We start from the raw sequence: 24,480 nt of genomic DNA, 5'->3' as shown, positions 1-24,480 counted from the left end.
GGCTCATGGAATTTCATTTCTTTCATTGACAGTGAAGCCCATTTGAATGAACACATCCAAATTTTTTGTTTCAGTGGAATATAACTAGTCATGCATCTATGACTAGGACATAAGTTCCTTACTTCATGGATGGAATGGGCTTCTTCCTATATGTATCAGTTAGTTCACCAAATGTTTATTGAGAATCTTCTATATTGCCAGGCACTGCCAGGCACTAAAATACCACAGTGGATCTTCTTCGTGAGGTACCTTGAAGACAGCCCTCATAAACCCATGTTTTCTCTTCATGTGCTGTGTGGACATAAAGTAGAAGGGTTATGGGAGCTCAGTCAAGGAGGACTTCCTAGAGGTGGCATCCGAGTGGAGTCTTGATGGCTGTAAGGGTGGGGAGGCCAAGGGAATGTCAGGAACAAGGGCATGTTTGCCTGGAGCAGCGTGTCTGTTGGGAGATGAATCATTTCAATGTGGTGGAGGGTGGAGTGGCAGAAAGAGAGAGAAAACAGCTCCAGGCCAAGTGAACGTGAGTAGGTTGTGCTTCCCATGGCCCTGTGCCCTTGTCCATGCTGTGTGTTCTGCAAGTGATGGGCGCCACGAGGGTTATCAGGGAGAGAGTGACTGCTGCAGCTGCCTTGTAGGCAGGTCAGTTGCCGTGTGACTGACGGGTTTAGAGGAAGATGACCAGCAACCCGTGTCACTTCTTTCCTTCCTCACTTTCCTGGGGAGACTTCCATGGACAGTTCTCCCAGTGGGTGGCATGTGCCTCTTCCCGTAGTCCCAGGCCTTCCTGCACACTGCGGCCAGATTGCTCTTCCTTGGACCTCCAGTCGCTGGGGCTCAGAGGAGCCCCAGAGGCAGTGTCTTGCCTGGTTCATAGAGCCAGGCTCCTCTGTGACCTCAGGCTGGCTCCAGCCCTCTGTCAAGCTTAGCCGGTCCCCACAGCCCTGCTGGGCCATCCCTGCCAGCCTCAGGGCTCACTGACATCCCTCCTCCCTGCTTGGACCTCGTGGTCCCTCTCCTGGAGTCCCCGTGCCTTTCTCTCCATCTGTCGAAATTGTGCTGCTCTTGCCAAGGGCAAGCTCGATTCCCTCCCCCTGCATGGAGGCCTGCTGTGGGCGCTCTCACCTCTGAGCTCATCACTTTATTGTGTTCTTCATCCTCCTTTCACATATTTGCCCCAAATCTTCAGGCAGATTGCACTTTCTTTTTTATCAGTAAGAACTGGGCAAGTGTTTTGTTCATTAGGAATCCCTCCAGTGCCTGACGCAGGGTAGTTGATACACAGATGTTAGTTTTGGTACATCCAGTGTTTCCACGTTGAGTCTCTAGAGTCTTGTTTTTCCTGGAGGGGTTCCATGGTGACCTCTCATATTCTCACCCCGACCTCTACTTTTTCTTTAGTGGGTGATCATTGAACAGGGATGCTTTACTTACTCGATGGTGATCGTTCCCCTCTACGACACCCTCGGAACTGAAGCCATCACCTACATCATCAACAAAGGTATGTCTGTGGTCTTTGGGAGCATCTTACCCTAGTTATTGGGTAGATACAGCAGCTACGTGTAATGATTACGTGATGGAATAGGAATTTTTTAATTTAAATGTACACTTACCCTCCTATTCAAAGAAGATAGTTCTTAAACCTGCTATCAGATGTTACAGTCAAGCTTTTAATATCCCAGAGCTGCTTCCTCACTGTGTCTCTTTACTTCCAGCCGAACTCTCTTTGGTTTTTGTGGACAAGCCAGAGAAGGCCAACCTCCTATTAGAAGGTGTAGAAAATAAATTAATCCCATGCCTTAAAACTATTGTTCTCATGGACTCCTACGGCAGTGATCTGCTGGAACGAGGCAAGAAGTGTGGGGTGGAGATCATCAGCATGAAGGCCATGGAGGTGAGTCACTCTGCCCTGCCCACTTCCCTGAACAGTTCCTCCGAAGTCATTTTGGCTCAAATGTGGTGTCTCTCCAGTGTGATCACAAAGTCGCAACTCTCGCTGGTCCTGTAAAAGAGAACAGAAATCTGTCTCGTTACTGGAAAGAAGAATTTTGCACACATTCCCAGTGTTAACCCATCACATCCTGCTTAAGTGCTGTCATCTAGCAAGTTGCAGTGCTAACAAAGTCATTCTAGAGCACTGACGGAGAAGGCAATGGCACCCACTCCAGTACTCTTGCCTGGAAAATCCCATGGATGGAGGAGCCTGCTGGGCTGCAGTCCATGGGGTCGCTAAGAGTCGGACATGACTGAGCGACTTCACTTTCACTTTTCCCTTTCATGCATTGGAGAAGGAAATGGCAGCCCACTCCAGTGTTCTTGCCTGGAGAATCCCAGGGATGGGGGAGCCTGGTGGGCTGACGTCTATGGGGTCGCACAGAGTCGGACACGACTGAAGTGACTTAGCAGCAGCAGAGCACTGACAAGTCCTGCTAATAAATGCTGGAAATGAGAATTTCAGATTCAAGCGGAGATTTAAGTCTGTATGTCCTCTTAAAGTATTTAAGCCTTTTACTTAACTGATTTGTCTCTAAAACAGAGTCAGACATAGAAATCTGCCTCCTTATTCTTTTTCCAAGGTTGCTTTTTTAGGCCTCTGGTGAATTTCTAGCATAGTTGCTTGTTTTGATTTATTTGCATTTTAAGATTCAGATTAATCACAGTTGTAAAGGTAAACCAGTCTAGGAAAATGAGTGGGTCCATATTTAAACTGGTTGTTCAACATTAGATCGTATTGGGTTGGCCAAAAAGTTCGTTTCGGTTTTTCGTAAGATCTTTCAGAAAAGCTTGAGTGAACGTTTTGGCCACCCAATACAAGAAGCTGATGAAGCTGGTTTCCCCGGTTGCTCTTGGGTTAAAGTTCCATCCACAACAGCAGGCAAGAGGAAGCTTCTGTTACATGCACATCGCGGGAAGTAATAGGTTCAATAGATAAATCATTCTCTTTCTGAAAATGTTATAAATATTTTTCCTGGAACTGTTACAAATAGGGTTTTGAATTTTATTTATAGTTCTCCTTCTACCAAGAATTTGAGCTCCAAGTAAGGATCTATAAAACCTTTTCTGGGGAATTTGGTAGGGAATCTGCCATTTGTTCTATTAGAGCATCTGCCACACATACATATACACAGAAACAACAGCATAGGACAGGAACCTGTAAGAGTTAGTAGATGTGCAGAATTGTTAAATGGGGTTTTTAGCTAGTTTTTCGGCTAGTGTTCCCCCCTTTTTTTTTCACTTGTAATCCCATTTCAAGATAATGTAATTTCTTTTCCTCCCATTTTTCCTCATCCCCTTACCCTTCCCCAGACACATACACAGCCTTTTTTTTTTTTGTCTTTTTTTGATTGCTATATATGGTAAAGAATTAAAGATCTTAAGGAATATAGGAATTTTTAAAAGATGCATGGAAATTTGAATCTGATAAAAGATTATTTGGGGAAGAAATTGGAATTATCATTACTTTAGCTCTTAGTTGACTTCTAGTTGGATATCAGTGTCCCTATTTTTAATTAGTGGTCAATCATACACATAATTTAAAAGTGTGATTAGGGTTTAAAACTGTATACTAGGCAGCAACTCACTGAGCCCTGAGTGGAAGTGAAAGTGTTAGTTACTCAGTCGTGTTCGACTCTTTGTGACCCCATGGACTGTAGCCCTCCAGGGTTCTCTGTGCGTGGGGATTCTCCAGGCAAGAATACTGGAATGGGTTGCCATTTCCTACTCAGGTGAGCCCAGAGCCCACCCATCTAATTTCCACTTAATTCTAGGCACACTCATTTCCTATGGTCACTCAAGCTGTTTAATAGGAAAATAACATAAATCGTTCATTCAAAAAATAATAGGTATTAAGGTGGTCGTGGAGATACCTTCATGCAGTAACATCAGAATGAGCCCTGGGTATTAACAGAATTCTCCTTGAGATGCCACACCTCAGAATTGAATCTGTCGTTTTTAACCCTCATGGCCATTGGATGGGGTTCCTGGAGCTTCTGTCGTGGCCTGATCTGTAATCAGAGATGCCTAAGGCCTTTCTCCCCTCCATGTGGGGAACTGCAGATATTTGAGCCTTTCTAGAATGGTCAGCATTTAAATCTGGTGGAGGTTGGTTTCTGTCTCCAGACTGAAGATGTCAGTTTTGTAGAACCGGTGATCATGGATCAGTGCTGAGTTTTGGTTCTGGGAGAGTGCAGAACAGCTGTGGTTCTCTGATTACTGTGAAGAGCCGGGCTTTGTTAAAGGCCATGATAGGAATGGCAGTGGAGACTGGAATTACATGTAAGAGACTTCGATTCCTGTCCTTGGAATCGGTCCTGTTTCCAAGGCCAGTCCTAAGGCCATCGATATGGTTTTATATAAGAGAGAAAACAACCAGAAAACGGATTCTTAGAACAATGGGTAAGTATTTGGGTTCAGGTTAAATTGCTGTCGTTTATGTAATTTGAAATCTGTGCTGTCTTTGTGTCGGCTGTGAGTGAATCAATCCCACAGAAAAGTCAGCTTGAACTGACTTGATGTGACTTAAGTGTTTCCATTTCAAATTTTTTTTTTCTCTTCTTTTTAAGGACTTGGGAAGAGCCAACAGACAGAAGCCCAAGGTGAGTGCACCGTGTCTGACCCGGCCCCAGCCTCTGTCCAGCTTCTGTGTCTAATTAGTTCAGAGGCTAGTAAAAATATTGGGTGATAACAACTTAGAGTTTTCTATTCTATTCTGATTTGTACTGGCTTTTTTCTTTTTATTGTGCTGTAGCCTCCAGTACCTGAAGATCTTGCAGTAATTTGCTTCACCAGTGGAACTACAGGTCAGTTTTGAAAAGAAATTGTTTCTAAGTGGTACCTGGAAGTGTATATTTCCTGCTTCCTCTTGTGGATGACTTATTCGAATTGTAGATGGACTGGATGCAGAAGAGACAGAAGTATTCAAGCCTATCTTCCAGTAGCTTGATACAACATCCCCAGGATCTGAGTGTATCCTCACACATTTACATCACCCATCTATCTGGGACAAACGGTATCCATGGTTTCCAGAAATAAAATTCCTGGATTTTCGTCTCTTACTGCTACACGCACCCTCTAAGACTTGCCCATATTAGTAAAGATGGTTTAACACGTTATTGACCTGGGGATTTTTCCAGAAACTAACACCTGTGGCTGGCAATTTGTTATGTAAGTGAATGTTGAAATGTCTCCAGTCAATAACGTTCAGGTAAAGGAATGATGCTAAAGCTGAAACTCCAGTACTTTGGCCACCTCATGCGAAGAGTTGACTCATTGGAAAAGACTCTGATGCTGGGAGGGATTGGGGGCAGGAAGAGAAGGGACGACAGAGGATGAGATGGCTGGATGGCATCACTGACTCGATGGACGTGAGTCTCTGTGAACTCCAGGAGTTGGTGTTGGACAGGGAGGCCTGGCGTGCTGCAATTCAGGGGTCGCAAAGAGTCGGACACGACTGAGCGACTGATCTGATCTGATCTGAACAAAAGATGTATTAATGCGTCTCTGGTCAACAAGTTGTTAAGATAATTAGCTTCATTTAAAGGATTACAGGTTGCTCAGGAATTTGGTGCGACTCAGCTTTTGGCTTTCACAGTGTACCTCACATTAGAGGCATCGGGGTTTATGGGCTTCTCTCACGTCCTCCATTCTTGGATGGAGTTTCTGTCTTCTAACTTTATTTTGCTCATATGTGTCCCCAGGCAACCCCAAAGGAGCAATGATCACGCATCGAAATGTAGTGAGCGATTGTTCAGCATTTGTGAAAATGACAGAGGTAAACTTTTGGGAGAGGGCCATCTTTCCATGTATCCAGTGGTTGGCATCAGGCCTCAGGAATGAAGGTGGTCAAGGCCCCACCATCATGTTAGGCCCGGACTATATTTGAAACAGTACCTGAAATACAGATAAGGTCTGAGCTTTCACAAGGTCTGAGGTCACCTCCTCTCAAATAGTTTTTCACTGTGGACCTGATCCCCAACTCCTGCTGTGACCGTTAACATGAATTGACAAATCAAATTTATTACATTTTTTTATATAGTAAAACTTCATCTGGATACTGCCTTATAAATGTTTTTAGGAAAGGACAGAGAAAAACTGACTCTTTGTGATTTTATCTCCTGTTTTAGTGTGCGGAAAATAATTAATTTCTTTAGGTGGACAAGGAAATGTTAAATGTTGCTGAAGGTGTTTAGAATTATTATTGTTTGCACTGTTTATTATGCTTAATTTGACTTCCACTTTATATGAAGGATTAAAGCCTTGAACTTTAGATCAAATAACTTTATAGTTATTTCTAATACTTTTAAAATTTGCTGTATAAGTGTCTTAGTCTGTGTGGGCAGCCATAACAAAATAGCACAGATTGGGTGGGGTGGCTTCAACAATAGACATATATTTTCTCACAGTACTTGAGGCGAGAAGTCCATGATCAAGGTGTCAGCAAATCTGGTTGGTTCTGGTGAAGGCTTTCTTCCTGGCTTGTAGCCAACTCCTCTCCATGCCTCCCTGCCCTCGCCTCTGTGTGCACATGGAGAGGTTTCTGGTGTCGCTTCCTGTCCTTAGAAGGACACCAGCCTGATTGGATCAGGGCCCCACCCTTATGACTTCATTGAACCCGAATGACCTTCCCTGTCTCCAGATACAGTCACATGGAGCAGGGTGGTTAGGGCTTTAAATATGACTTTGAGAAGGGTCCTTACAATCAGTCTATAGCACCAAAAATCTATTTCCAACTTGCTTTTTAAAAAAGTACGTATTGAATAATGTAATGAATACCTTTCCCTCGCATCCTTTGCACATTTTTTCATAATTTGCGTTTGCAAATTATGTGCCTCTGGAGGGGTTCTCTAAGGTCTGCTTTTTGTGGTAGGAGCCTGTGCTTAATGGTTTTGGGGAATGCGTATCTTCAGCGACTGTGTAAGTGTATTCTTACACCTTCTTAGTCCTTCTGGTATATACTTTCTAAACAGAGTTCAACATTTAATACTTTACCAAAGTGAGATTTTAATTTCCTCATTGGCCTTCAAAGATAACTTAAAATGCATGAATCATTGAGGCAAATGATTACAGTTAATGTTAATGTGAACATTATCAGGGGGATTCTCAACTTTGTAAAACTTCTCATTATGCAAATGCACATTATTTGTTTAACCTAAATCAGAAAATTGAAGAGTATAGATGTTATTGAGTCTGATTTCTCATTATGTAGCACTTTTCTACTGACAGGTACCAGTTGGGAAGCAGGAATAAAATTAATCTCAGATTATGGGATGATCAGACTACATCACGTGTGATTGCTTTATTATGAAGGATGGGCCCAGCCTTGGAGAGGGGAGAGCCCAACTCTAAGCTGGGCGCATCATCCCTAGGCAACTTGACAGAGCCTTTGTTTCTTAGTTGGTGGGGCAGCAGCTGCTGTTGGCAGCCCTTATTTGGGTCAGAATTCTCTATATTAATAGCAAGAACATTCCATGCACATCCCTCACTGTGCCTGACCCTAAGTTAAGCTCATTCTTAGCCTTGAAATGGAAACCAGATGTTACTTGAGATGTAGACCTGTCGTGATCAGCATTTTATGGGAGAGCAAATTCCCTGGGGCCAGTTCAGAGCTTGCATTAAACACATTGGGATTTTTTTTTTTTAATGGGGTCGAGTAGGGCTTTAAGGTAAAAATGTTGATCAAACTAAAATGCTCAAAATACATTTGTACTGTAAATAAAAGGAACATGGAAATCTCCAAGTTTCTCTTCTTTTCTCCCCTTGTCCTTGACAACAAAAGATGCTGGTCTTTTGTTGGAGTGAAGCTTGTATTTCTTAAGGTGGAGCGGAGCTTGCTGGTCATCAAGCTCCTGTAGCTTTGAAAGTCTGGGTGGTTAGAGCACATGATATCTGGCCATCCCAACGTGGGCCACATTTTCCTAATTGTGACTCAAGTCCTGCATGGATTTACTTTGTCATTAGGAATGACCTCTACTCTATTTGAATAACTTATTAAAGTATTGCTTAGCATTTCCTTTTTCAATGAGAAATAATTGCAGATGTAACCTCATGCTGTTACTTCTTAGCCTTGAGATATTATGTGCTCTGAAATAAATGGAGAATTCCTGGAAATCCTAATGCTTTTCTGCCCGCTGGTGTCTTTGCTTGCAGAACACGTTCATTCCTACCTCAGATGACACTTTGATCTCTTTCTTGCCTCTGGCCCATATGTTTGAGAGAGTTGTAGAGGTAGGCATGGGGTTTTATTTTGCCTATGCGTACGTGTTTGTTTGTGTTCTAAGTCATTGTGTTTTACAGAAAGCACTTGTGTTGAATACCAGTGACATACACATTTCGTTTTTACCGCTTGCACACATGTATGAGCAGCTCATGCTGGTAAGTTCAAGTGTGTATACCATCTTCCCCGTAGGCAGTTCTTTGCTCAGCCCCCATTTTAGAAATAGAGCTAATTATTTAAGAGTATACTTTTTTTCTAGGTCCAGGTACTGAACTTTAATACTCATTTTAAAATTAGAAGCTCAAACTTTTGAAGGACACGAATATGAATTCAGAAAGATGAGATGTAAATGTAGAATTTTTATGAATAGCATCCCACAAAGCCTGGTGAGGCTTAAGTTCTGTAAGATGTCTCGGTCTCTTTTTTTTTTTTTTGGCCATGCTGAGCAACTTGTGGGATCTTAGGTCCCTGACCAGGGATCACACCTGTGGCCCCCTGCACTGGAAGCATGAAGCTCTAACCACCAGACTTCCAGAAAAGTCCCAGAAGTTTTATTTTTGACTATGCTTATCTATAAGGCACAAGTTGACTTCAGATTCATTTTTTTTCACCAATATCCCAAGTGCCCTTGGCAAAGTGGATGACCTTCAGCCAAGTTCTCCTTGAGCTGCTCACACACAGCTGTGTGACTCACTTAAAAGCTGACCAAGAACCATCTGTTTTTCCTTCTTGGACAGTTTTGCTTTGTATGCTTATGGGAGAAACAGTGAGCACTGCTCATTCGTTTAATGTCTATTCATGAAGCACCAGCTGTGTTTCAGGCACTGGACAGGTACTGGGGGATGAGGGGCTGATAAGGACTCTGCGCTTTGACCAGCTGCTGCCCTGGAGGATTTATTTCTCCCAAAGGACCAAGGATCTGCCAGCCGACACTTCTGTTTCCTGCACGCCTCGGGAGACCTTGCACGTGTACAGAGTGATCACAAATGTGTTGACAGTGGACTGTAGTTACCTCCCTGTTTTCACAGAGCCCAGGAGTCAGTTCACACTGAACAAAGCCTCTGAGCTTTAATTTTTAAACAATGAACCACGGTGTACCATTCTAAAGTGGTTTCTGCTTTTAAGCCTGAGGTCTTTTGTACTTCCGTTGCATCATCCCTTGAATCTCTTTTTCCTTTTAAAATTTAAAACAGGCAGACTCTGTGTCAAGTGCCTGTGACCTGCCAGTGCAGCTTGCATCAGATAGGAGGAAATTCAGGCACTAGGTTATAACCGAAGGCAGACTGCTCTGTGCAGTCTCAACTGCAGTGTATTCTGACAACTCAGATTTTTTTTTAGTTGGATGAAAACAGGAAAAATGAAACTTTAAAAGGCTTAGACTGGGGCTTCTCTGGTGGCTCAGTGGTAAAGAATTCGCCTGCCAATGCAGGAGACATGGGTTCGATCCCTAATCTGGGAAGATCCCACGTGCCGTGGAGCAGCTAAGCCCGTGCCCTATGACTACTGAGCCTGTGCTCTAGAGCCCGGGAGTCACAACTACTGAGCCCACATGCCTGAACTACTGAAGCCATGCGCTCTAGAGCCTGTGCTCATAACAAGAGAAGCCACTGCACTGAGAAACCCAAGCACCGCAACTAGAGAAAAGCCCCCACTCACGACAGCTAGAGGAAAGCTGCACAGTAGCGAAGACACAGCACAGCCCGAAATAAATAAACATTATTTAAAAAGCTTGGACTGTAGGCAAGTAGCTAAGTTTTTATTATGGGATAAATTAGACCTAAATTTTCTGGAAGGTTAAAAATAACTTGGATTATCTGATACCATGTCCTTCCTTTGGCAGATACTGATCCTGAAGCTAAAACTGCAGAACCTCTAAGATCATCACTAAAAGCCACATTCCCTAGTTGCTGATTAGCTAGCTCCTCTATCTTCAGGATGATCAAGACTAGTGCAATAGCCCCCTGTTGTACAAGGACCCTAAAACACGAGAATGTTGTTTCATTTTATTTTATTTTTGGCCATGCCACATGGCATGTGGGATCTTAGTTCCCTGACCAGGGATCCAGCCTGCAGCCCCTGCATTGGAAGCTCAGGGTCTTAACCACTGGACCGCCAGGGGAATCCCAAGAATGTTGTTTCGAAAGCTCCCTACATTTAGGAACCTTATGATTTCTGGAAACTGGGCTGAAATGCTAAAACCAAAGCTTTGTGTGTCTGTGTGTGTTGCGTAACCCCCACTGCAATGATGACACATTAGATATTTCTGTTTGCCTCTCTAGTGTGTGATGCTCTGTCATGGAGCTAAAATAGGATTTTTCCAAGGAGATATCAGGCTGCTTATGGATGATCTCAAGGCCCTTCAACCCACCATCTTCCCCGTGGTCCCCAGACTGCTGAACCGGATGTTTGACCGAGTAAGTGCCAGGGGCAGAGTGTGGGATCTCGAACCCCAAATTCTCTGCGAACGTGGCTGCTGCTCTTAGACTTGTGGGACTAAGAGAAAGCACTGTGAGCGTACCTTATACATCAGAAGGCACAATACAGATGTGAGGTGGAGATTGCTTTATTTTCACAATAAACTCTTGGAGCCTCCGTTTTCTCACCTTGACAATGGACTGTTACCTCCTCCTCCATCTCATAAAGTTGCTAATTACATCACATTCAAATAATAGCTATCAAATGATTTTATTGGGCTTCCCAGGTGGCTCAGACAGTAAAGAAGAGTCTGCCTGCAACACTGGAGACCCAGATTTGATCCCTGGATCAGGAAGATCCCCTGGAGGAGAAAACGGCAACCCACTCCAGTAATCTTGCCTGGAGAATCCCATGGAGGGAAGAGCCTGGCGGGCTACAGTCTATGGGGTCTCAAAAGAGTCAGACATGAGTGAGCAACTGATGCCTCCACTTTCATAGTGCTGTCTAGGGTAAAAAGAGTGTGGAAAAGCTGGCTTAAAACTCAACAAACAAAAAATGAAAATAATAAATATGAAATGATTTTATAAATTGTAAAGTTCCACCATGTACAAAAATGCTAGCTACTTACTAGCCACAGTGGGAGACGTGACCAAGCCAAGCCCGGGACGAAGAGAAGGTGGTGGGCAGTTGACCACAGGCCCACAGCCAGGGCAGGACCCCGTGTGATGGGAGCAGTCTCCACGGTGAATTTGCACGAGGTAGTTTTAACCCTCTTCATGTTGAAGCATGGCTTCTGTCATCTATGAGAACCTTCTCATTTTTTTACATTTTTGTTTTCCTGCCAGCTAATACTCCCCCGTTTCCATGGGAGACCTTAAGGTTTTAGCTTCTGTTAATCTTTTGTGGCCGTGATTGTTTAGTTACTCTGTTGGGTCTGACTCTGCGACCCTATGGACTGTAGCCCGCCAGGCTCCCCTGTCCATGGGATTTCCCAGGTAAGAATACTGGAGTGGGTTGCCATTTCCTCCTCCAGGGGATCTTCCCAACCCAGGTGTTGAACCCACGTCACCTGCATTGCAGACATATTCTTCTTTCTCATTTTTTTAATGGTTCTTTTTTTAAAGAAAATTGTAAGGCAGCCTTATTAAGATATAATTCACATTATATATGATTCACCCATTTAAATGTTTTTAGTGCAATTCAAAGGTTTTTAGTACATTCACAGAGTTCTGCAACTATCATTAAAGTCCATTTTAGAACATTTGTATCACTTCAGAAAGAATGTGGTATCATCCTGACCCCACTACCTCCCTCTACCCCATAAAATGAATCTACTTCCTGAACCTATAAATTTCCCTATTCTGGATTTTGATATGAGTGGGCTCACGGAATATTCTTTTGTGACTGGCTTCTTCCACTTAAGTATGCTTTCCAGGGGCATATGTGTTATAGCCTGCATCCATACTTTGTTCCTTTTAATGGCCAAATAATATTCCACTGCATGGATGCAACATGTTTTATTTATCTGTCCAGCCATTGATGGTCAGTGGGGTGTTTCCTCTTTTAGGCTGTTATGAATAATGCTGCTGTGAACATCCACAGGCAAGGGGCTCTATGTACATGTGTTTTCATTCTCTTACGTGTGTGCCCAGGAGCAGAATTGCTGGGTCATGACTAACTCTGTGTTTTCTAAAGCAGCTGAACCATGTTACATCCCTGCCAGCAAGGCGTGAAGGTTCCAGTTTCTCCACATCTTCACCAACACTCGTTGTTACCTGACGTTTTAATTCTTGCCATTCTACTCATCAGGAAACCTTCTCATCTCTTGACTCACTAGATTTTCGGACAAGCAAACACTACGCTGAAGCGATGGCTGTTGGACTTTGCCTCCAAGAGGAAAGAGGCTGAACTTCGCAGTGGCATCATTAGAAACAACAGCCTCTGGGATAAACTGATCTTCCACAAAATACAGGTAGCACGTTGACTCTCAGCTGTTGCTTGTCATCTAAACTAATGTGGCTTTCAAACTTTCTGGGAGGGCTCTTTTTTTTTTAATTGAAGAATAGTTGATGTACAATTTTATATAAGTGACAGGCATACAATATAGTGATTCACAATTTTTAAAGATGATGTTCCATTTATTGTTATTATAAAATAGTGGCTATATCCCCCCCAATATATCCTTGTGCAATATATCCTTGTAGCTTATTTTATACCTAGTTGTTTGTACCTCTTAGTCCCCTACCCCTTTATTGTGTGAGAGCTCTTTTTAAAAGAGAAGGTCAGTGAGAAAGAGAATTTCTGGCACATCTCTTAAAACTAAGGACAAAGCCATTAGCAAAACCTCAGTGTCCAAGAAAACTCTGAACAGTGTTTCACTATCCAGGGCAGAAAAGGGATCAGGTAGCATAGCCTTTCTGATTCTCCATTTTGTTTTACTTTTCTGGAACTCTTGAGGTTATTTTTTTAGACATGAGTGATAAAAAAAAAATATGGAATAACAGTGTGTTCCCCAAAATCTGATGGTTGCCACAAACCCACGACACTGTTGTTCTAATTCCTTAAAACACCTGTGAGTGTAGAGGTGTTGCTTTGCTGTCCACAGCCGCTGAGAGCGAGTGGCGTGGTTTGGGGCGGAACCAAACTCTTTGGGTGTCCCTCTTGGAGCGCCTGTGTGTGCTCGTGCGGAGTGAGTTCTGTGCAGCCCGCCGACCAGGAGCCGGTGGGCTAGGGCATCAGGGTTCCCAGGAGGAATCTTGGAGAAGACCACCGCTCTCCAGCCACTTACCCTCACCTTCTCCCCTCTTCCTGCCTTGCAAGTCGAGCCTGGGAGGAAAAGTGAGGCTGATGATCACAGGAGCAGCGCCTGTGTCTGCCACCGTGCTCACCTTCCTGAGGGCTGCGCTGGGCTGCCAGGTGAGGGGCTCCCTGCCACTCGGGCTCTCAGACTGACTCACACCCACACGGCCGCTTTCCAAAAGGTTGTCTTCTTCTCCTGCGTGTGCCCCTTCTTTTCTTCGGATGTGTTATTCCTGGGCGGCTTGGGGAAAGAAGCACACGCACAGCTTGGAGATCCTGCAGTTCCAGATCAGTGCAGTAAGGCCAGTGTCACAGTAAAGCGAGTCTCCTGAACTTTTTGGTTTCCCAGTAGATATAAAAGCCCTGTCTACACCAGACTGTAGTCTAGTAAGTGTGCAGTAGCATTATGTCCAAAAAACAAGGCATTGTATATACCTTAATTTAAAAACACTTCATTGCTAGAAAACGCTAACCATCTTCTGACATCACAGCGTTGCCACCAACCTTCAATTTGTAAGACATGCAATCTCTGGTGCGCCTGCATGTATCTTTCACCTCTGGCAGAGTATGTGTTGTGTTCACCGTAGGGTAATTTTCACTGGGGTAAGGCACAAAAGATGCCTTTAGATCAGGCGTGAGGGCGTGGGGATGGGTCATAAACCACTCAGAGACCCTGGCTTACATGGGGGGAGCATCAGAGACTGGGTGACAAGTAGCCGTGAGCCCGCGGAGTGAGTGAGTCCCCAGGTGGATCCTGCGAAGTGTGACCTGTTGCGGTATTGTCTTCTGTGTGTGTGAGCATGCTCACGCTGTAATAAAGCGTGTTGTAACGTCTGGGCTGAGGTTTCTAATCCAGCTAGAGGAACTTAGTTACTGAGCACTTGCAGTGGAAATGTGACTGTCCCCTCTCTTTCTGTCCCTTTGCCTGGGGACCCAGTTCTACGAAGGCTACGGACAGACCGAGTGCACCGCTGGCTGCTGCCTGACTGTTGCTGGAGACTGGACCGCAGGTACAGGGGGCGGGACTTTGCTCACGAGGATCTTACTCTTCACATCAAAATTGTTGGAACTGGGTTAACCAACTTAAACAAGTGCTGTGTCTCCGATTATTTGGCCTTGGGGCCAACAATCCTGTGAGCCCAGGAGCCCTGTGGATGGTGTCTCCCAGGGCACAGTGGTGATTTGGAGGTTCTGACTCGTCAGGTTGGGTGGAGCTCACATCTGAAGACGGTGCCCTTTATTCTAGGTTCAGAGTGCTTGGCCCACCAGAGCTTTCTGGGAATTGACTGGGGCCTGATTACTTGCTGGTGAATTTTATTGGCATTTCCACTGTGTGCAGGCAGAAATAAACACAAGTCCTTTTTCCAAAAAAAAAAAAGAATAGTGAATGATAAACACAAATACCTGTTCTGGATGGGGTTCTGTGCTAGGCACTGAGGGACACAGATTACGTGCATTTCATCCCAACAACATGCCTGTGAGGTCAGCCTTGCCAGCTCTGGGAGGACACAGTTGATTGTTGACTAAGAAGCTTGTCCATAAAGTCTAAGAATTTATATAGCTTTATGCTTCAGAGCCAGGATCCCAGCCCACGTCTGACCACAAGACTTATATGCCTCCCCTGTCCCATACCAGCAGTGTACCCTACACCGTGATCAATAGATTCCCTGATACATTTGCCGTTTTACATGTTTGAATATCTAATGACACAGATTCTAATATCAGGCTGTCTCTGGGAACATCATTCTGTTGCAGTTGGCACTGACAGTTTATAAACCTTTTTCACAGTACTTATTTTTTAATCCCTGGTGCCTTACCAGCTAGAGAATTTGGAATAGTGACCACTTTAAGCTGAAATGATCAACACATCAGAAGAATGATTTGTGACACTCTTAAAACTAAATCTGATTTCTGTTATTTTTGTTTTGGGAAAATAGCCCAGTCCTAGCACCCTTTGGTTAGGACTGGAAAAGGTCAGTTTTCATTCCAATCCCAAAGAAAGGCAATGCCAAAGAATGCTCAAACTACCACACAGTTGCACTCATCTCACATGCTAGTAAAGTAATGCTCAAAATTCTCCAAGCCAGGCTTCAGCAATATGTGAACTGTGAACTTCCAGATGTTCAAGCTGGTTTTAGAAAAGGCAGAGGAACCAGAGATCAAATTGCCAACATCCGCTGGATCATGGAAAAAGCAAGAGAGTTCCAGAAAAACATCTATTTCTGCCTTATTGACTATGCCAAAGCCTTTGACTGTGTGGATCACAATAAACTGTGGAAAATTCTTCAAGAGATGGGACTACCAGACCACCTGACCTGCCTCTTGAGAAACCTATATGCAGATCAGGAAGCAACAGTTAGAACTGGACGTGGAACAACAGAATGGTTCCAAACAGGAAAAGGAGTATGTCAAGGCTGTATATTGTCACCCTGCTTATTTAACTTCTATGCAGAGTACATCATCTGAAATGCTGGGCTGCAAGAAGCACAAGCTGCAATTAAGATTGCCGGGAGAAATATCAATAACCTCAGATATGCAGATGACACCACCCTTAAGGCAGAAAGTAAAGAAGAACTAAAGAGCCTCTTGATGAAGGTCAAAGAGGAGAGTGAAAAAGTTGGCTTAAAGCTCAACATTCAGAAAACGAAGATCATGGCATCCGGTCCCATCACTTCATGGGAAATAGATGGGGAAACAGTGGAAACACTATTAGACTTTTATTTTTCTGGGCTCCAGAATCACTGCAGATGGTGATTGCAGCCATGAAATTAAAAGACGCTTCTTGGAAGGAAAGTTATGACCAACCTAGATAGCATATTCAAAAGCAGAGACATTACTTTGCCAACAAAGGTCTGTCTAGTCAAGGCTATGGTTTTTCCCGTGGTCATGTATGGATGTGAGAGTTGGACTGTGAAGAAAACTGAGCACCAAAGAATTGATGCTTTTGAACTGAGGTGTTGGAGAAGACTTGAGAGTCCCTTGGACTGCATGGAGATCCAACCAGTCCATTCTAAAGGAGATCAGTCCTGGGTGTTCTTTGGAAGGACTGATGCTAAAGCTGAAACTCCAATACTTTGGCCACCTCATGCGAAGAGCTGACTCTTTGGAAAAGATTCTGAGGCTGGGAGGGATTGGGGGCAGGAGGAGAAGGGGGCAACAGAGGATGAGATGGCTGGCTGGCATCACCGACTCGATGGACATGAGTTTGGGTGAACTTCGGGAGTTGGTGATGGACAGGGAGGCCTGGCGTGCTGCGGTTCATGGGGTCGCAAAGAGTCAGACACGACTGAGTGACTGAACTGAACTGAACTGAGCACCCTTTGGCAAGAGAGTGAAGTGAGCTATGAAAAGAAGCCTTGTCCTATCTTGATGAATTTACATATAAGATATGTTCTTTCATAATCTAGGGGAAAGGCCATATTGGTCAGAACCGTCTGACCGATCACTGTTTATTCTCATAGAGAACGCAGACGTTAATTACATCTGTATGAGGGAGAGCAGGGCCATCAGATCATAGGAACCACATAAGAGTTTTAAAAAACCCACTTCCAGGTATTCAAAGAAACCCTGAAAATCAGCAGCCAAATCATTTACACTTTGAAAAGTACTTTGGAGCATCACACTTAGGAAAGGTCCCCGAGAGACTTTTGAATGTTTCTCTCTCTTTTCTGGGAATAAACTCTCAATTAATTTGCCAGGAGGAGACAGGCTGTGTTTGCCAAGCCAGAGGTTTGCACCAGCTCTTCTCAGCATGAGAACAGGGCTTATTGGAGATCAAAGCAATCTGGCCTAAGGATATCGGTCATCACATTAGGAGTGATCATTCTGTTATTTGATACACAGGCCATGTTGGTCCCCCAATGCCTTGCAGCATTATCAAGCTTGTTGATGTGGAAGAAATGAATTACCTGGCTGCCAAGGGCGAGGGCGAGGTGAGTAAAACCCCCGCAGTCACCCCCTCAGGGCAATCGCCTCGGTAACCAGCCACTTCTCAGCACCGCGGCAGGTGAAGCCACTGAGCTTGGTATTGCTGCTGATCCTGCAGTCACACAGGCTTCTTTGTGAAGCTGCATATGTCTAAGTCTCAGGGGGTGGGGGCATGTGGGGCACCAGCACCACCTTCTGCCGCCAGCACGATGGGGCTGAGGGCCCAGGAGGGCAGAAAGGCTTCAGGGCCCAAAGCCCCTGGCCCCAGCTTCCTGTCTGCTGACTGCCCTCAGTGCCTGAGTGACCGCCGGCTAGTGGAAGGAGTGCCCAATTGCTGTGTGACTTCATCCCCTTTGGGGCTTTCTGGCAGCTTGGAGCCAGAACCTAGGGTGATTGTGAGCCCTAGAATCTGTAGCTGAAGACACTCAGGAAGGAAGTGGGGGCATTGGAGGTACCAGCACGTCAGGCTCTGGTGGCTCCCTCTGGATCCTAGCTAAAGGTTCAGAGTCTGGCTAAAGGTTGAGGGAGACACACACACACACACACACACACACACATACATGCACAGTTTTCTCTGGAGAAGTCCCAGTCAGTGCTCTTAACAGATCATCTTTTTTTTCCCCTCCCGTCTTACTGAGATAGAATTGACACCAGCCCTGTGTAAGTGTAAGGTGATTTGACTCACATGTATCGTGAAATGATCACGGCCGTGGGTTTCGTAGCCATCCACCATTTCATACCGCTAACAAAAAGAACAGTGATATTTTTTCCCCCTTGTGATGAGAACTCTGAAGATCTCCTTTCTTAACAACTTGAAAACATCCCACGCAGCCACGCTAAGCACAGTCGCCGTGCTGTACGTGACATTCCCAGTCCTTACTTATCTTATAACTGGATGTTTGCACCTTTCACCTACTTCTTCCAATTTGCATGGCCACACCTCCCTTGCCCTCTTTTTCCTTCAGGTATGTGTGAAAGGGTCAAATGTTTTTCAAGGCTACTTGAAAGACCCAGTGAAAACAGCAGAAGCTCTGGATAAAGACGGCTGGTTGCACACAGGGGACATTGGCAAGTGGTTACCCGTAAGTGGTCCCCTCCCTTGTCGGGAAGACGAGCCCCAACAGGGCCACGGCGCCCTGACTCTCCCGCCTCTTTCTCCCTCGCATCCTCTCCCGCAGGAAACAGGCTTACGCTTAGCATCCTCCTGTAGCATTTTCACTATAACTGCTGCACACAGGTTTTGTTTTGATACCTGACATCCTTTCTGGTTGCTGCTCCTGGTTTGAAACCCAGAAACACTGCGACTGGCTTGTTTCACACTTCCCATTTCAGTGCTGTGCCTTGAAGTTGAGGCCTTGGTTCATTTCAGGGCGAGGGGAGAGGGCACTGTATTTAAGCTGCTGGGAATGGATGACAGGCCAGAATTTGTGAACACACACATTTCTTAGCATCGTCATCTCAGTAAAAACAGGGTAAGTGTTTAAAGGTTAAGGCCAAGCCCTTTGAGTGTAGCCTCAGAACTGTTTACCATGGAGAAATTCAGAGTCCATCTCGGGAGTCAAGACGCTGTTGCAAGAAGCAGACCCATAGGTGTCACAACTTTTGCTGTTGTGGTGACAGCTATTGCTTTTTAAAGTCATTACTGATTTTCATTGCAAACACTCCAATGGCTAGTTTAATTATTATTGTGTAATTGTTCAAGTCTTACAGATTTAAGGTGCTTAATTTTTTTTTTTTTTTTGCCTGAAAAAATATCCCCACCCCAAATTAATTCAGATTTCAGAATACCCAGGCTATTTAGAAATAAATCAAGTCCCTCTTTCCAGACTCAGGAGGGATTAAGTATCCGTTCTAATTCTGACTCTGGCTCTGAGGAGTGCATCTCCTAATCCTAATCTCCATGGACCGTAGTCCGCTCCTGTTGGAAACGGAGAACTGTTGCAGGCTGAGAGGCAGGCATTTCCAGCAGATGACTCTGGGAAGTGAGCAAGTGACCTGGGGTGGGAATGGGGCTTTGGGTTACCAGAGGTGGGGAGGCAGGCACCACTGGCGTTTTCGAGTCTGGCCCAGAGATTCTCACGTCCCCACAGTCATCACCCAGAGAGCCGGGAGCAGGGACAGAGGGCCGTGAGCTGGCCCTCTGCAGCCCCTGCTCCACACCGAGCACTGTGGGGAGGATGAGCGCATCTCTCCTCGAGAGCACCTTGACCCTGTCTTGGGCCCCTGTGACACAGAGTAAAGCTCGCCAAGCTGAAGGGAGCAAGCAGGGTGCTCTAGTTGGCTGAGAGGAGGAAGTGGAGTGAAAGGGACTCCTTCATCCCTTCTCTGTCTCACTACTCAGCCTGGGGAGGTTATGTAATCTCTGTCAGCCTCAGTTTGTCTCTCTGTAAAATGGGTTAATAGCCGACCCCTGCCAGACCTTATTAGGATTAAGTAATAGTGCACAGGAAATGCTCAGTACCCTGAGTGGCCACTGCTGTGGGGGAAACAGCCCCTGGGACCTGCTCACAGCCCACACCTCCCCTCCGCACCCCCAAACAGAATGGCACCTTGAAGATCATCGACAGGAAGAAGCACATATTTAAACTGGCACAGGGGGAGTACATAGCTCCCGAGAAGATCGAAAACATCTACCAGCGGAGTGAACCTATCGCTCAGGTGTTTGTCCACGGAGAGAGCTTGCAGGTATGTGCTGCCCGAGCCAGGAGCTCTGTGGCCGGCGGGACACATGGATGCCTATAGCCGGTTCATATTCATTGCAAAAAGCATCACAATATTATAAGACGTCCAGGTACCTTCAGTGTAATGGGAAGTTTGCCACATGTGTGAACTGGCTTTCTGACTCTCTGACTTTGATGCCTGACTTGCTAGAACATAATCAACACGTTATTGGGTTTTGTTGCTTGGCGTTTCTTTTCTTTTTTTCTGTTTTCTCCCCCCATCTATTTTGTAACTAGAAATTTGTGCCTCTTATTCTTGGCAGTTCTTAGTCTGCTGTACCAAGGGAAGTGGCATAAAAATACTGGGGGATAGGTAAAAATAAGCTTCTAATTTAATTATGAGGAGAAATATTGATATATGGGTTATAAGAAAGCTTAGCATTTTCAGACATATTAAACCTAACTTATTTATGGTATACCTTCTGCATCATTCTTGAGCAAATGATGGTTTGGAAGCCAGCATATCTTAAGGTTGAAAACCAATGTATTGCAATGGAATCTCATTTGCCAAAATTCTGGACAGATGGTGGAAAGGAAGAGAATGGGTTCTAGTTTTCTGAGGGTTAACATTTCTACAAATCAGAGGGGACACATGTATGCCTAGAGCTGGTTCATATTCATTGCAAAAAGCATCACAATATTATAAAGTAATTATCCTCCCATTTAAATAAATTTAAAAATATTTCTACAAATCTTGAAATTTTCAAATAATTGTGGCAGAATATTTTCCTATAAGAAAATACACCTTTTTTTCTTTGAGAATGCACTGCATCTTCTTAGACCTGGAATCTTACTATGCCTTTGATTTTTATTTCATTTCATTGTCACTCAGTTGTAAAGAATGAGATGCTAGAGTTCTTTTTTTGTTTGTTTGTTATAGTTCTTTTTCTTTTTTTTAATTTTATTTTATTTTTAAACTTTATAAAATTGTATTGGTTTTGCCAAATATCAAAATGAATCCACCACAGGTATACATGTGTTCCCCATCCTGAACCCTCCTCCCTGCTCCCTCCCCATACCCTCCCTCTGGGTCGTCCCAGTGCACCAGCCCCAAGCATCCAGTATCGTGCATCGAACCTGGACTGGCGACTCGTTCCATATATGATATTATACGTATTTCAATGCCATTCTCCCAAATCATCCCACCCTCTCCCTCTCCCACAGAGTCCAAAAGACTGTTCTATACATCAGTGTCTCTTTTGCTGTCTCGTATACAGGGTTATTGTTACCAACTTTCTAAATTCCATATATATGCGTTAGTATACTGTATTGGTGTTTTTCTTTCTGGCTTACTTCACTCTGTATAATAAGCTCCAGTTTCATCCACCTCATTAGAACTGATTCAAATGTATTCTTTTTAACGGCTGAGTAATACTCCATTGTGTATATGCTAGAGTTCTTTTTCAAGTGAACCTGTATATATTTTCTTTTTGTCTTTTTATAAAGCTTTATCTGATATCTATCCCATTATTTGCATATTTGACCCTATTTTATTTTTTAAAGTATATATAAAAATAAGTAAAAACTAGGGTTTTATTAGATTTTGATTTCCACTGGTTCTTTGAAAACATGTATTGCAAAGTTCCCAATACTGTCTGTATTTCAGAGGCAGGAGTTGTTAACCTGGGCCCTGTGGACACTAGGGCTGTTACCATGCTCTCAAGAGAGGGTCTCTAACTCCCAGTTTCTCCCAGGGGCCACGAAGCAGATAATAAGGAACTACAATTTTAGAACATTGGGAACAAACTGTGTAATAACTCACTTGTCTCTGTTAAAGGCATTTCTCATAGCAATCGTGGTGCCGGACGTTGAGACACTAGGTACCTGGGCCCAGAAGAGAGGCATTGTGGGCTCCTTTGAAGAACTGTGCAGAAACAAGGTAGGTTCCAAAGTGTGCAGCAGTCCTCCTGAGCTTCCCTTTGCGTTAAGTGCAAAGTGCAGGGACCCCTGCCCCCCGTGCCCCCTGAACCCACCAAGGGAATAAGGATCTTGTTTTTCTTACCTTATTAGGATGTCAAAAAAGGTATTCTAGAAGACATGGTGAGGCTCGGGAAGGAGTCTGGCCTAAAACCATTTGAACAGGTAAGACTCACATCCAAGTGTATGAATTCCCAAAAAATGAGTTTTTGACTTGAGGGTGTTTTTTGTGAATAGGTTCTAGAAGAGGATGAGGTGATGTAAAGACATCATGCGGAAGAGAGAGTGGTGTGCTTTGGCTGGGGAGGGATTTCTGTAACCAGGGGGGTGTATCCTCTTCCTGGGGGGACAGGCTGTGGTCCTGATTCTGTCCTGATGTCAGGCCACTCCCTGCCCTATGTTGAGATGGTACAGCTGGGCCTGGCCTGTGAAGCTGGCTGGAATGGCCCAGAAGGGTCTTTATCCCTTCAGAGGCATCTGTCCTCCTTGCCTCCTTTGACTTCCTGGTCTCTTTACAGGTCAAAGGCATCTATCTCCACCCTGAACTCTTCTCTATCGACAATGGCCTTCTGACCCCAACCATGAAGGCTAAAAGGCCAGAGCTTCGGAATTATTTCAGGTCACAGATCGATGAGCTTTACTCCACCATCAAAGTCTAACGCGAGGGAGGAAGCGGAGGGGAGTTTGACAATGGCAGGAAGGGAGGGAGCATCTTTGGGTGCCTCGCGTGTCCAGATTCTCGTCATAGGAGCCTGGAGGGAATGGAACACTGCCTTACAGCCACCTCGAGTTGCAGACCGTGTCCACGGTGATCCATGATTTCCAAAACGAGCCTTAAAATATCGTAGAGGGGAAACTGCAAACGTGCTAAGTTCTTTACCAATTCCTCAGTTACAAAGGCGGGTGAACACTTTGTCTCCCCCATCTGCTAACCAAAGGGTTAGGACTTTGCTCTTTCTGAGATGTCTGCTACACACTGCAAATTCTGCAGATTTCTGCTGCTCAAAGAGTCCCGTGCACTGGAGGGAACCACCGTTCCTACAAGCAAGACCTGTCTCACCTGCAGGAGGTCGCAAGAGGACCAGAGGGTTTTTTTTTTTTTTTAATCCCTGTTACCCTCCCTTCCCTGTGTCACACTCACTCTCACGAGCCTTCTGATTAACCCCTGTCCTTCCTGTCGGAGCAGAGATTCTCAGTGAAGCAAAGGGCAGACCCAGCTCAGAACAATGCAGGTATTGAATCCTGGATGGACGGCCACTCACCAGAGAGGATGGATTCTGGTGCCCATAGAGCAGAATATTCTCCAACCCTCTTCTCCAGACCCAATTTCCTGATTTCCTCCATCTGTCGCCTCCCAGGGGTTATTTAAAAAAAAAAATCTGCCTTAGACTCTGCAGTGACAACAAGCATTTCAACAAGGAAACAGTTAGCTGGATCAACCATGCTCAACTGTGACGCCTGAATAACTGTCCACTTTACCTTCGAGGAACTGGTCACTCTGTCTCTGATGGATTTTAATGTGGTTTTCATATCGAAAGAGTATGTTGTGATCAAGTGGCTTTCCCACCCCCCACCCCCACCCAGAATATAAACTCTCAGGCAAGGCATGTCTTTAAAAATATTAAGGAGGTAGATACACTTGGGTACTTATTGAAATGGATGGTGATAAATAAATGCTCTTCTGTCGTAATGCTACTTGATTTCTATGAAATATATTTGACAAGCCAAAATTCTAGGACATAGGAATCTGGAAAACTCATTTCCTGGGATTACATTCTCAAGGGTTTTTTTTTGTTGTTTTGTTTTAAGTTAATTTGGGAAATTAGCCGCATTTCACTTTTACTGCAAGTCTTTGCTACATGTGACTGAACTTAGTTTTCGTTTGTACACCGAAAGCAGTTGTTTTGGGATAGAGGAGTACCTGTATTATACAAGCACAATGGGGTTTGCCCTAAAGAGCTGTCGTTGTTATAACACTATTTGGTAGCCTAACTTCATACGTGTACTCTTAATTGCCCAAGAAGTCAGTAATTTGTCACATCGGGGTTTTGAATGTTTGCTTTAAGTGTTGGCTCTTTCTATGTTTTATAAACCAAAACAGAATTTCCAAAAACAGTGAAGGAAACCAAAATAAATATTTCTGCATTTCAAGCGAGTTGAGTGACGCCTCCGTTTTTCATGTCAGCAGTCGCATTCGGGGCGGCCTCGGTTCGCGCGTGGACGCGCTCAGCCACAGGCTCCTCCCTGTGTGTCCTCCCTGCCGGGGCTCCTTCTCAGGGCGCCGTCATCCCGCCACTTCCAGATGCTGACCCGGGGCTCCAACCCGTTCCCGGCAGCAGCGGTCCTGCTGTGTTTCAGAGAAGAAAGTCATGGTGTGAATGGCACAGGTGTTCTTGAAAACGCAAATTCTCCAGGGGGAAGCGATGTTGCAGGAGGCGTCGCTGCGGTGGGTGGTTCTGGGGGTTTTCATTTGGTGCGTCTTTAGTCATCCTC

The 24,480-nt window shown here is 44.7% G+C and overlaps 1 protein-coding gene across 4 annotated transcripts in view; it reads left to right on the top strand.

Moving 5' to 3' along the window:
- ACSL1 (acyl-CoA synthetase long chain family member 1) overlaps window positions 1-24,138 on the top strand; it is a 64,887-nt gene extending 40,749 nt beyond the window's left edge. For 3 of the 4 annotated variants that reach the window (XM_024986300.2, NM_001076085.1, XM_005225993.5), the window contains 16 exon segments: window positions 1,399-1,498; window positions 1,713-1,891; window positions 4,560-4,592; window positions 4,745-4,796; window positions 5,694-5,767; window positions 8,143-8,220; window positions 10,489-10,623; window positions 12,462-12,596; window positions 13,445-13,540; window positions 14,361-14,433; window positions 17,267-17,355; window positions 18,316-18,432; window positions 19,892-20,035; window positions 21,848-21,949; window positions 22,081-22,152; window positions 22,506-24,138. In XM_024986300.2, coding sequence (XP_024842068.1) covers window positions 1,399-1,498; window positions 1,713-1,891; window positions 4,560-4,592; window positions 4,745-4,796; window positions 5,694-5,767; window positions 8,143-8,220; window positions 10,489-10,623; window positions 12,462-12,596; window positions 13,445-13,540; window positions 14,361-14,433; window positions 17,267-17,355; window positions 18,316-18,432; window positions 19,892-20,035; window positions 21,848-21,949; window positions 22,081-22,152; window positions 22,506-22,646 — 1,620 coding nt within the window. In that variant the 3' untranslated portion in view covers window positions 22,647-24,138. 4 annotated transcript variants of the gene reach the window in all.
- The last annotated feature ends 342 nt before the right edge of the window (window positions 24,139-24,480 follow it).

Source organism: Bos taurus, chromosome 27, assembly GCF_002263795.3.
Source record: "Bos taurus isolate L1 Dominette 01449 registration number 42190680 breed Hereford chromosome 27, ARS-UCD2.0, whole genome shotgun sequence".
Classification (NCBI taxonomy): domain Eukaryota; kingdom Metazoa; phylum Chordata; class Mammalia; order Artiodactyla; family Bovidae; genus Bos; species Bos taurus.
The sequence above is the reverse complement of the archived record's forward strand: the minus strand, read 5'-3'. Positions and strand labels throughout refer to the sequence as shown.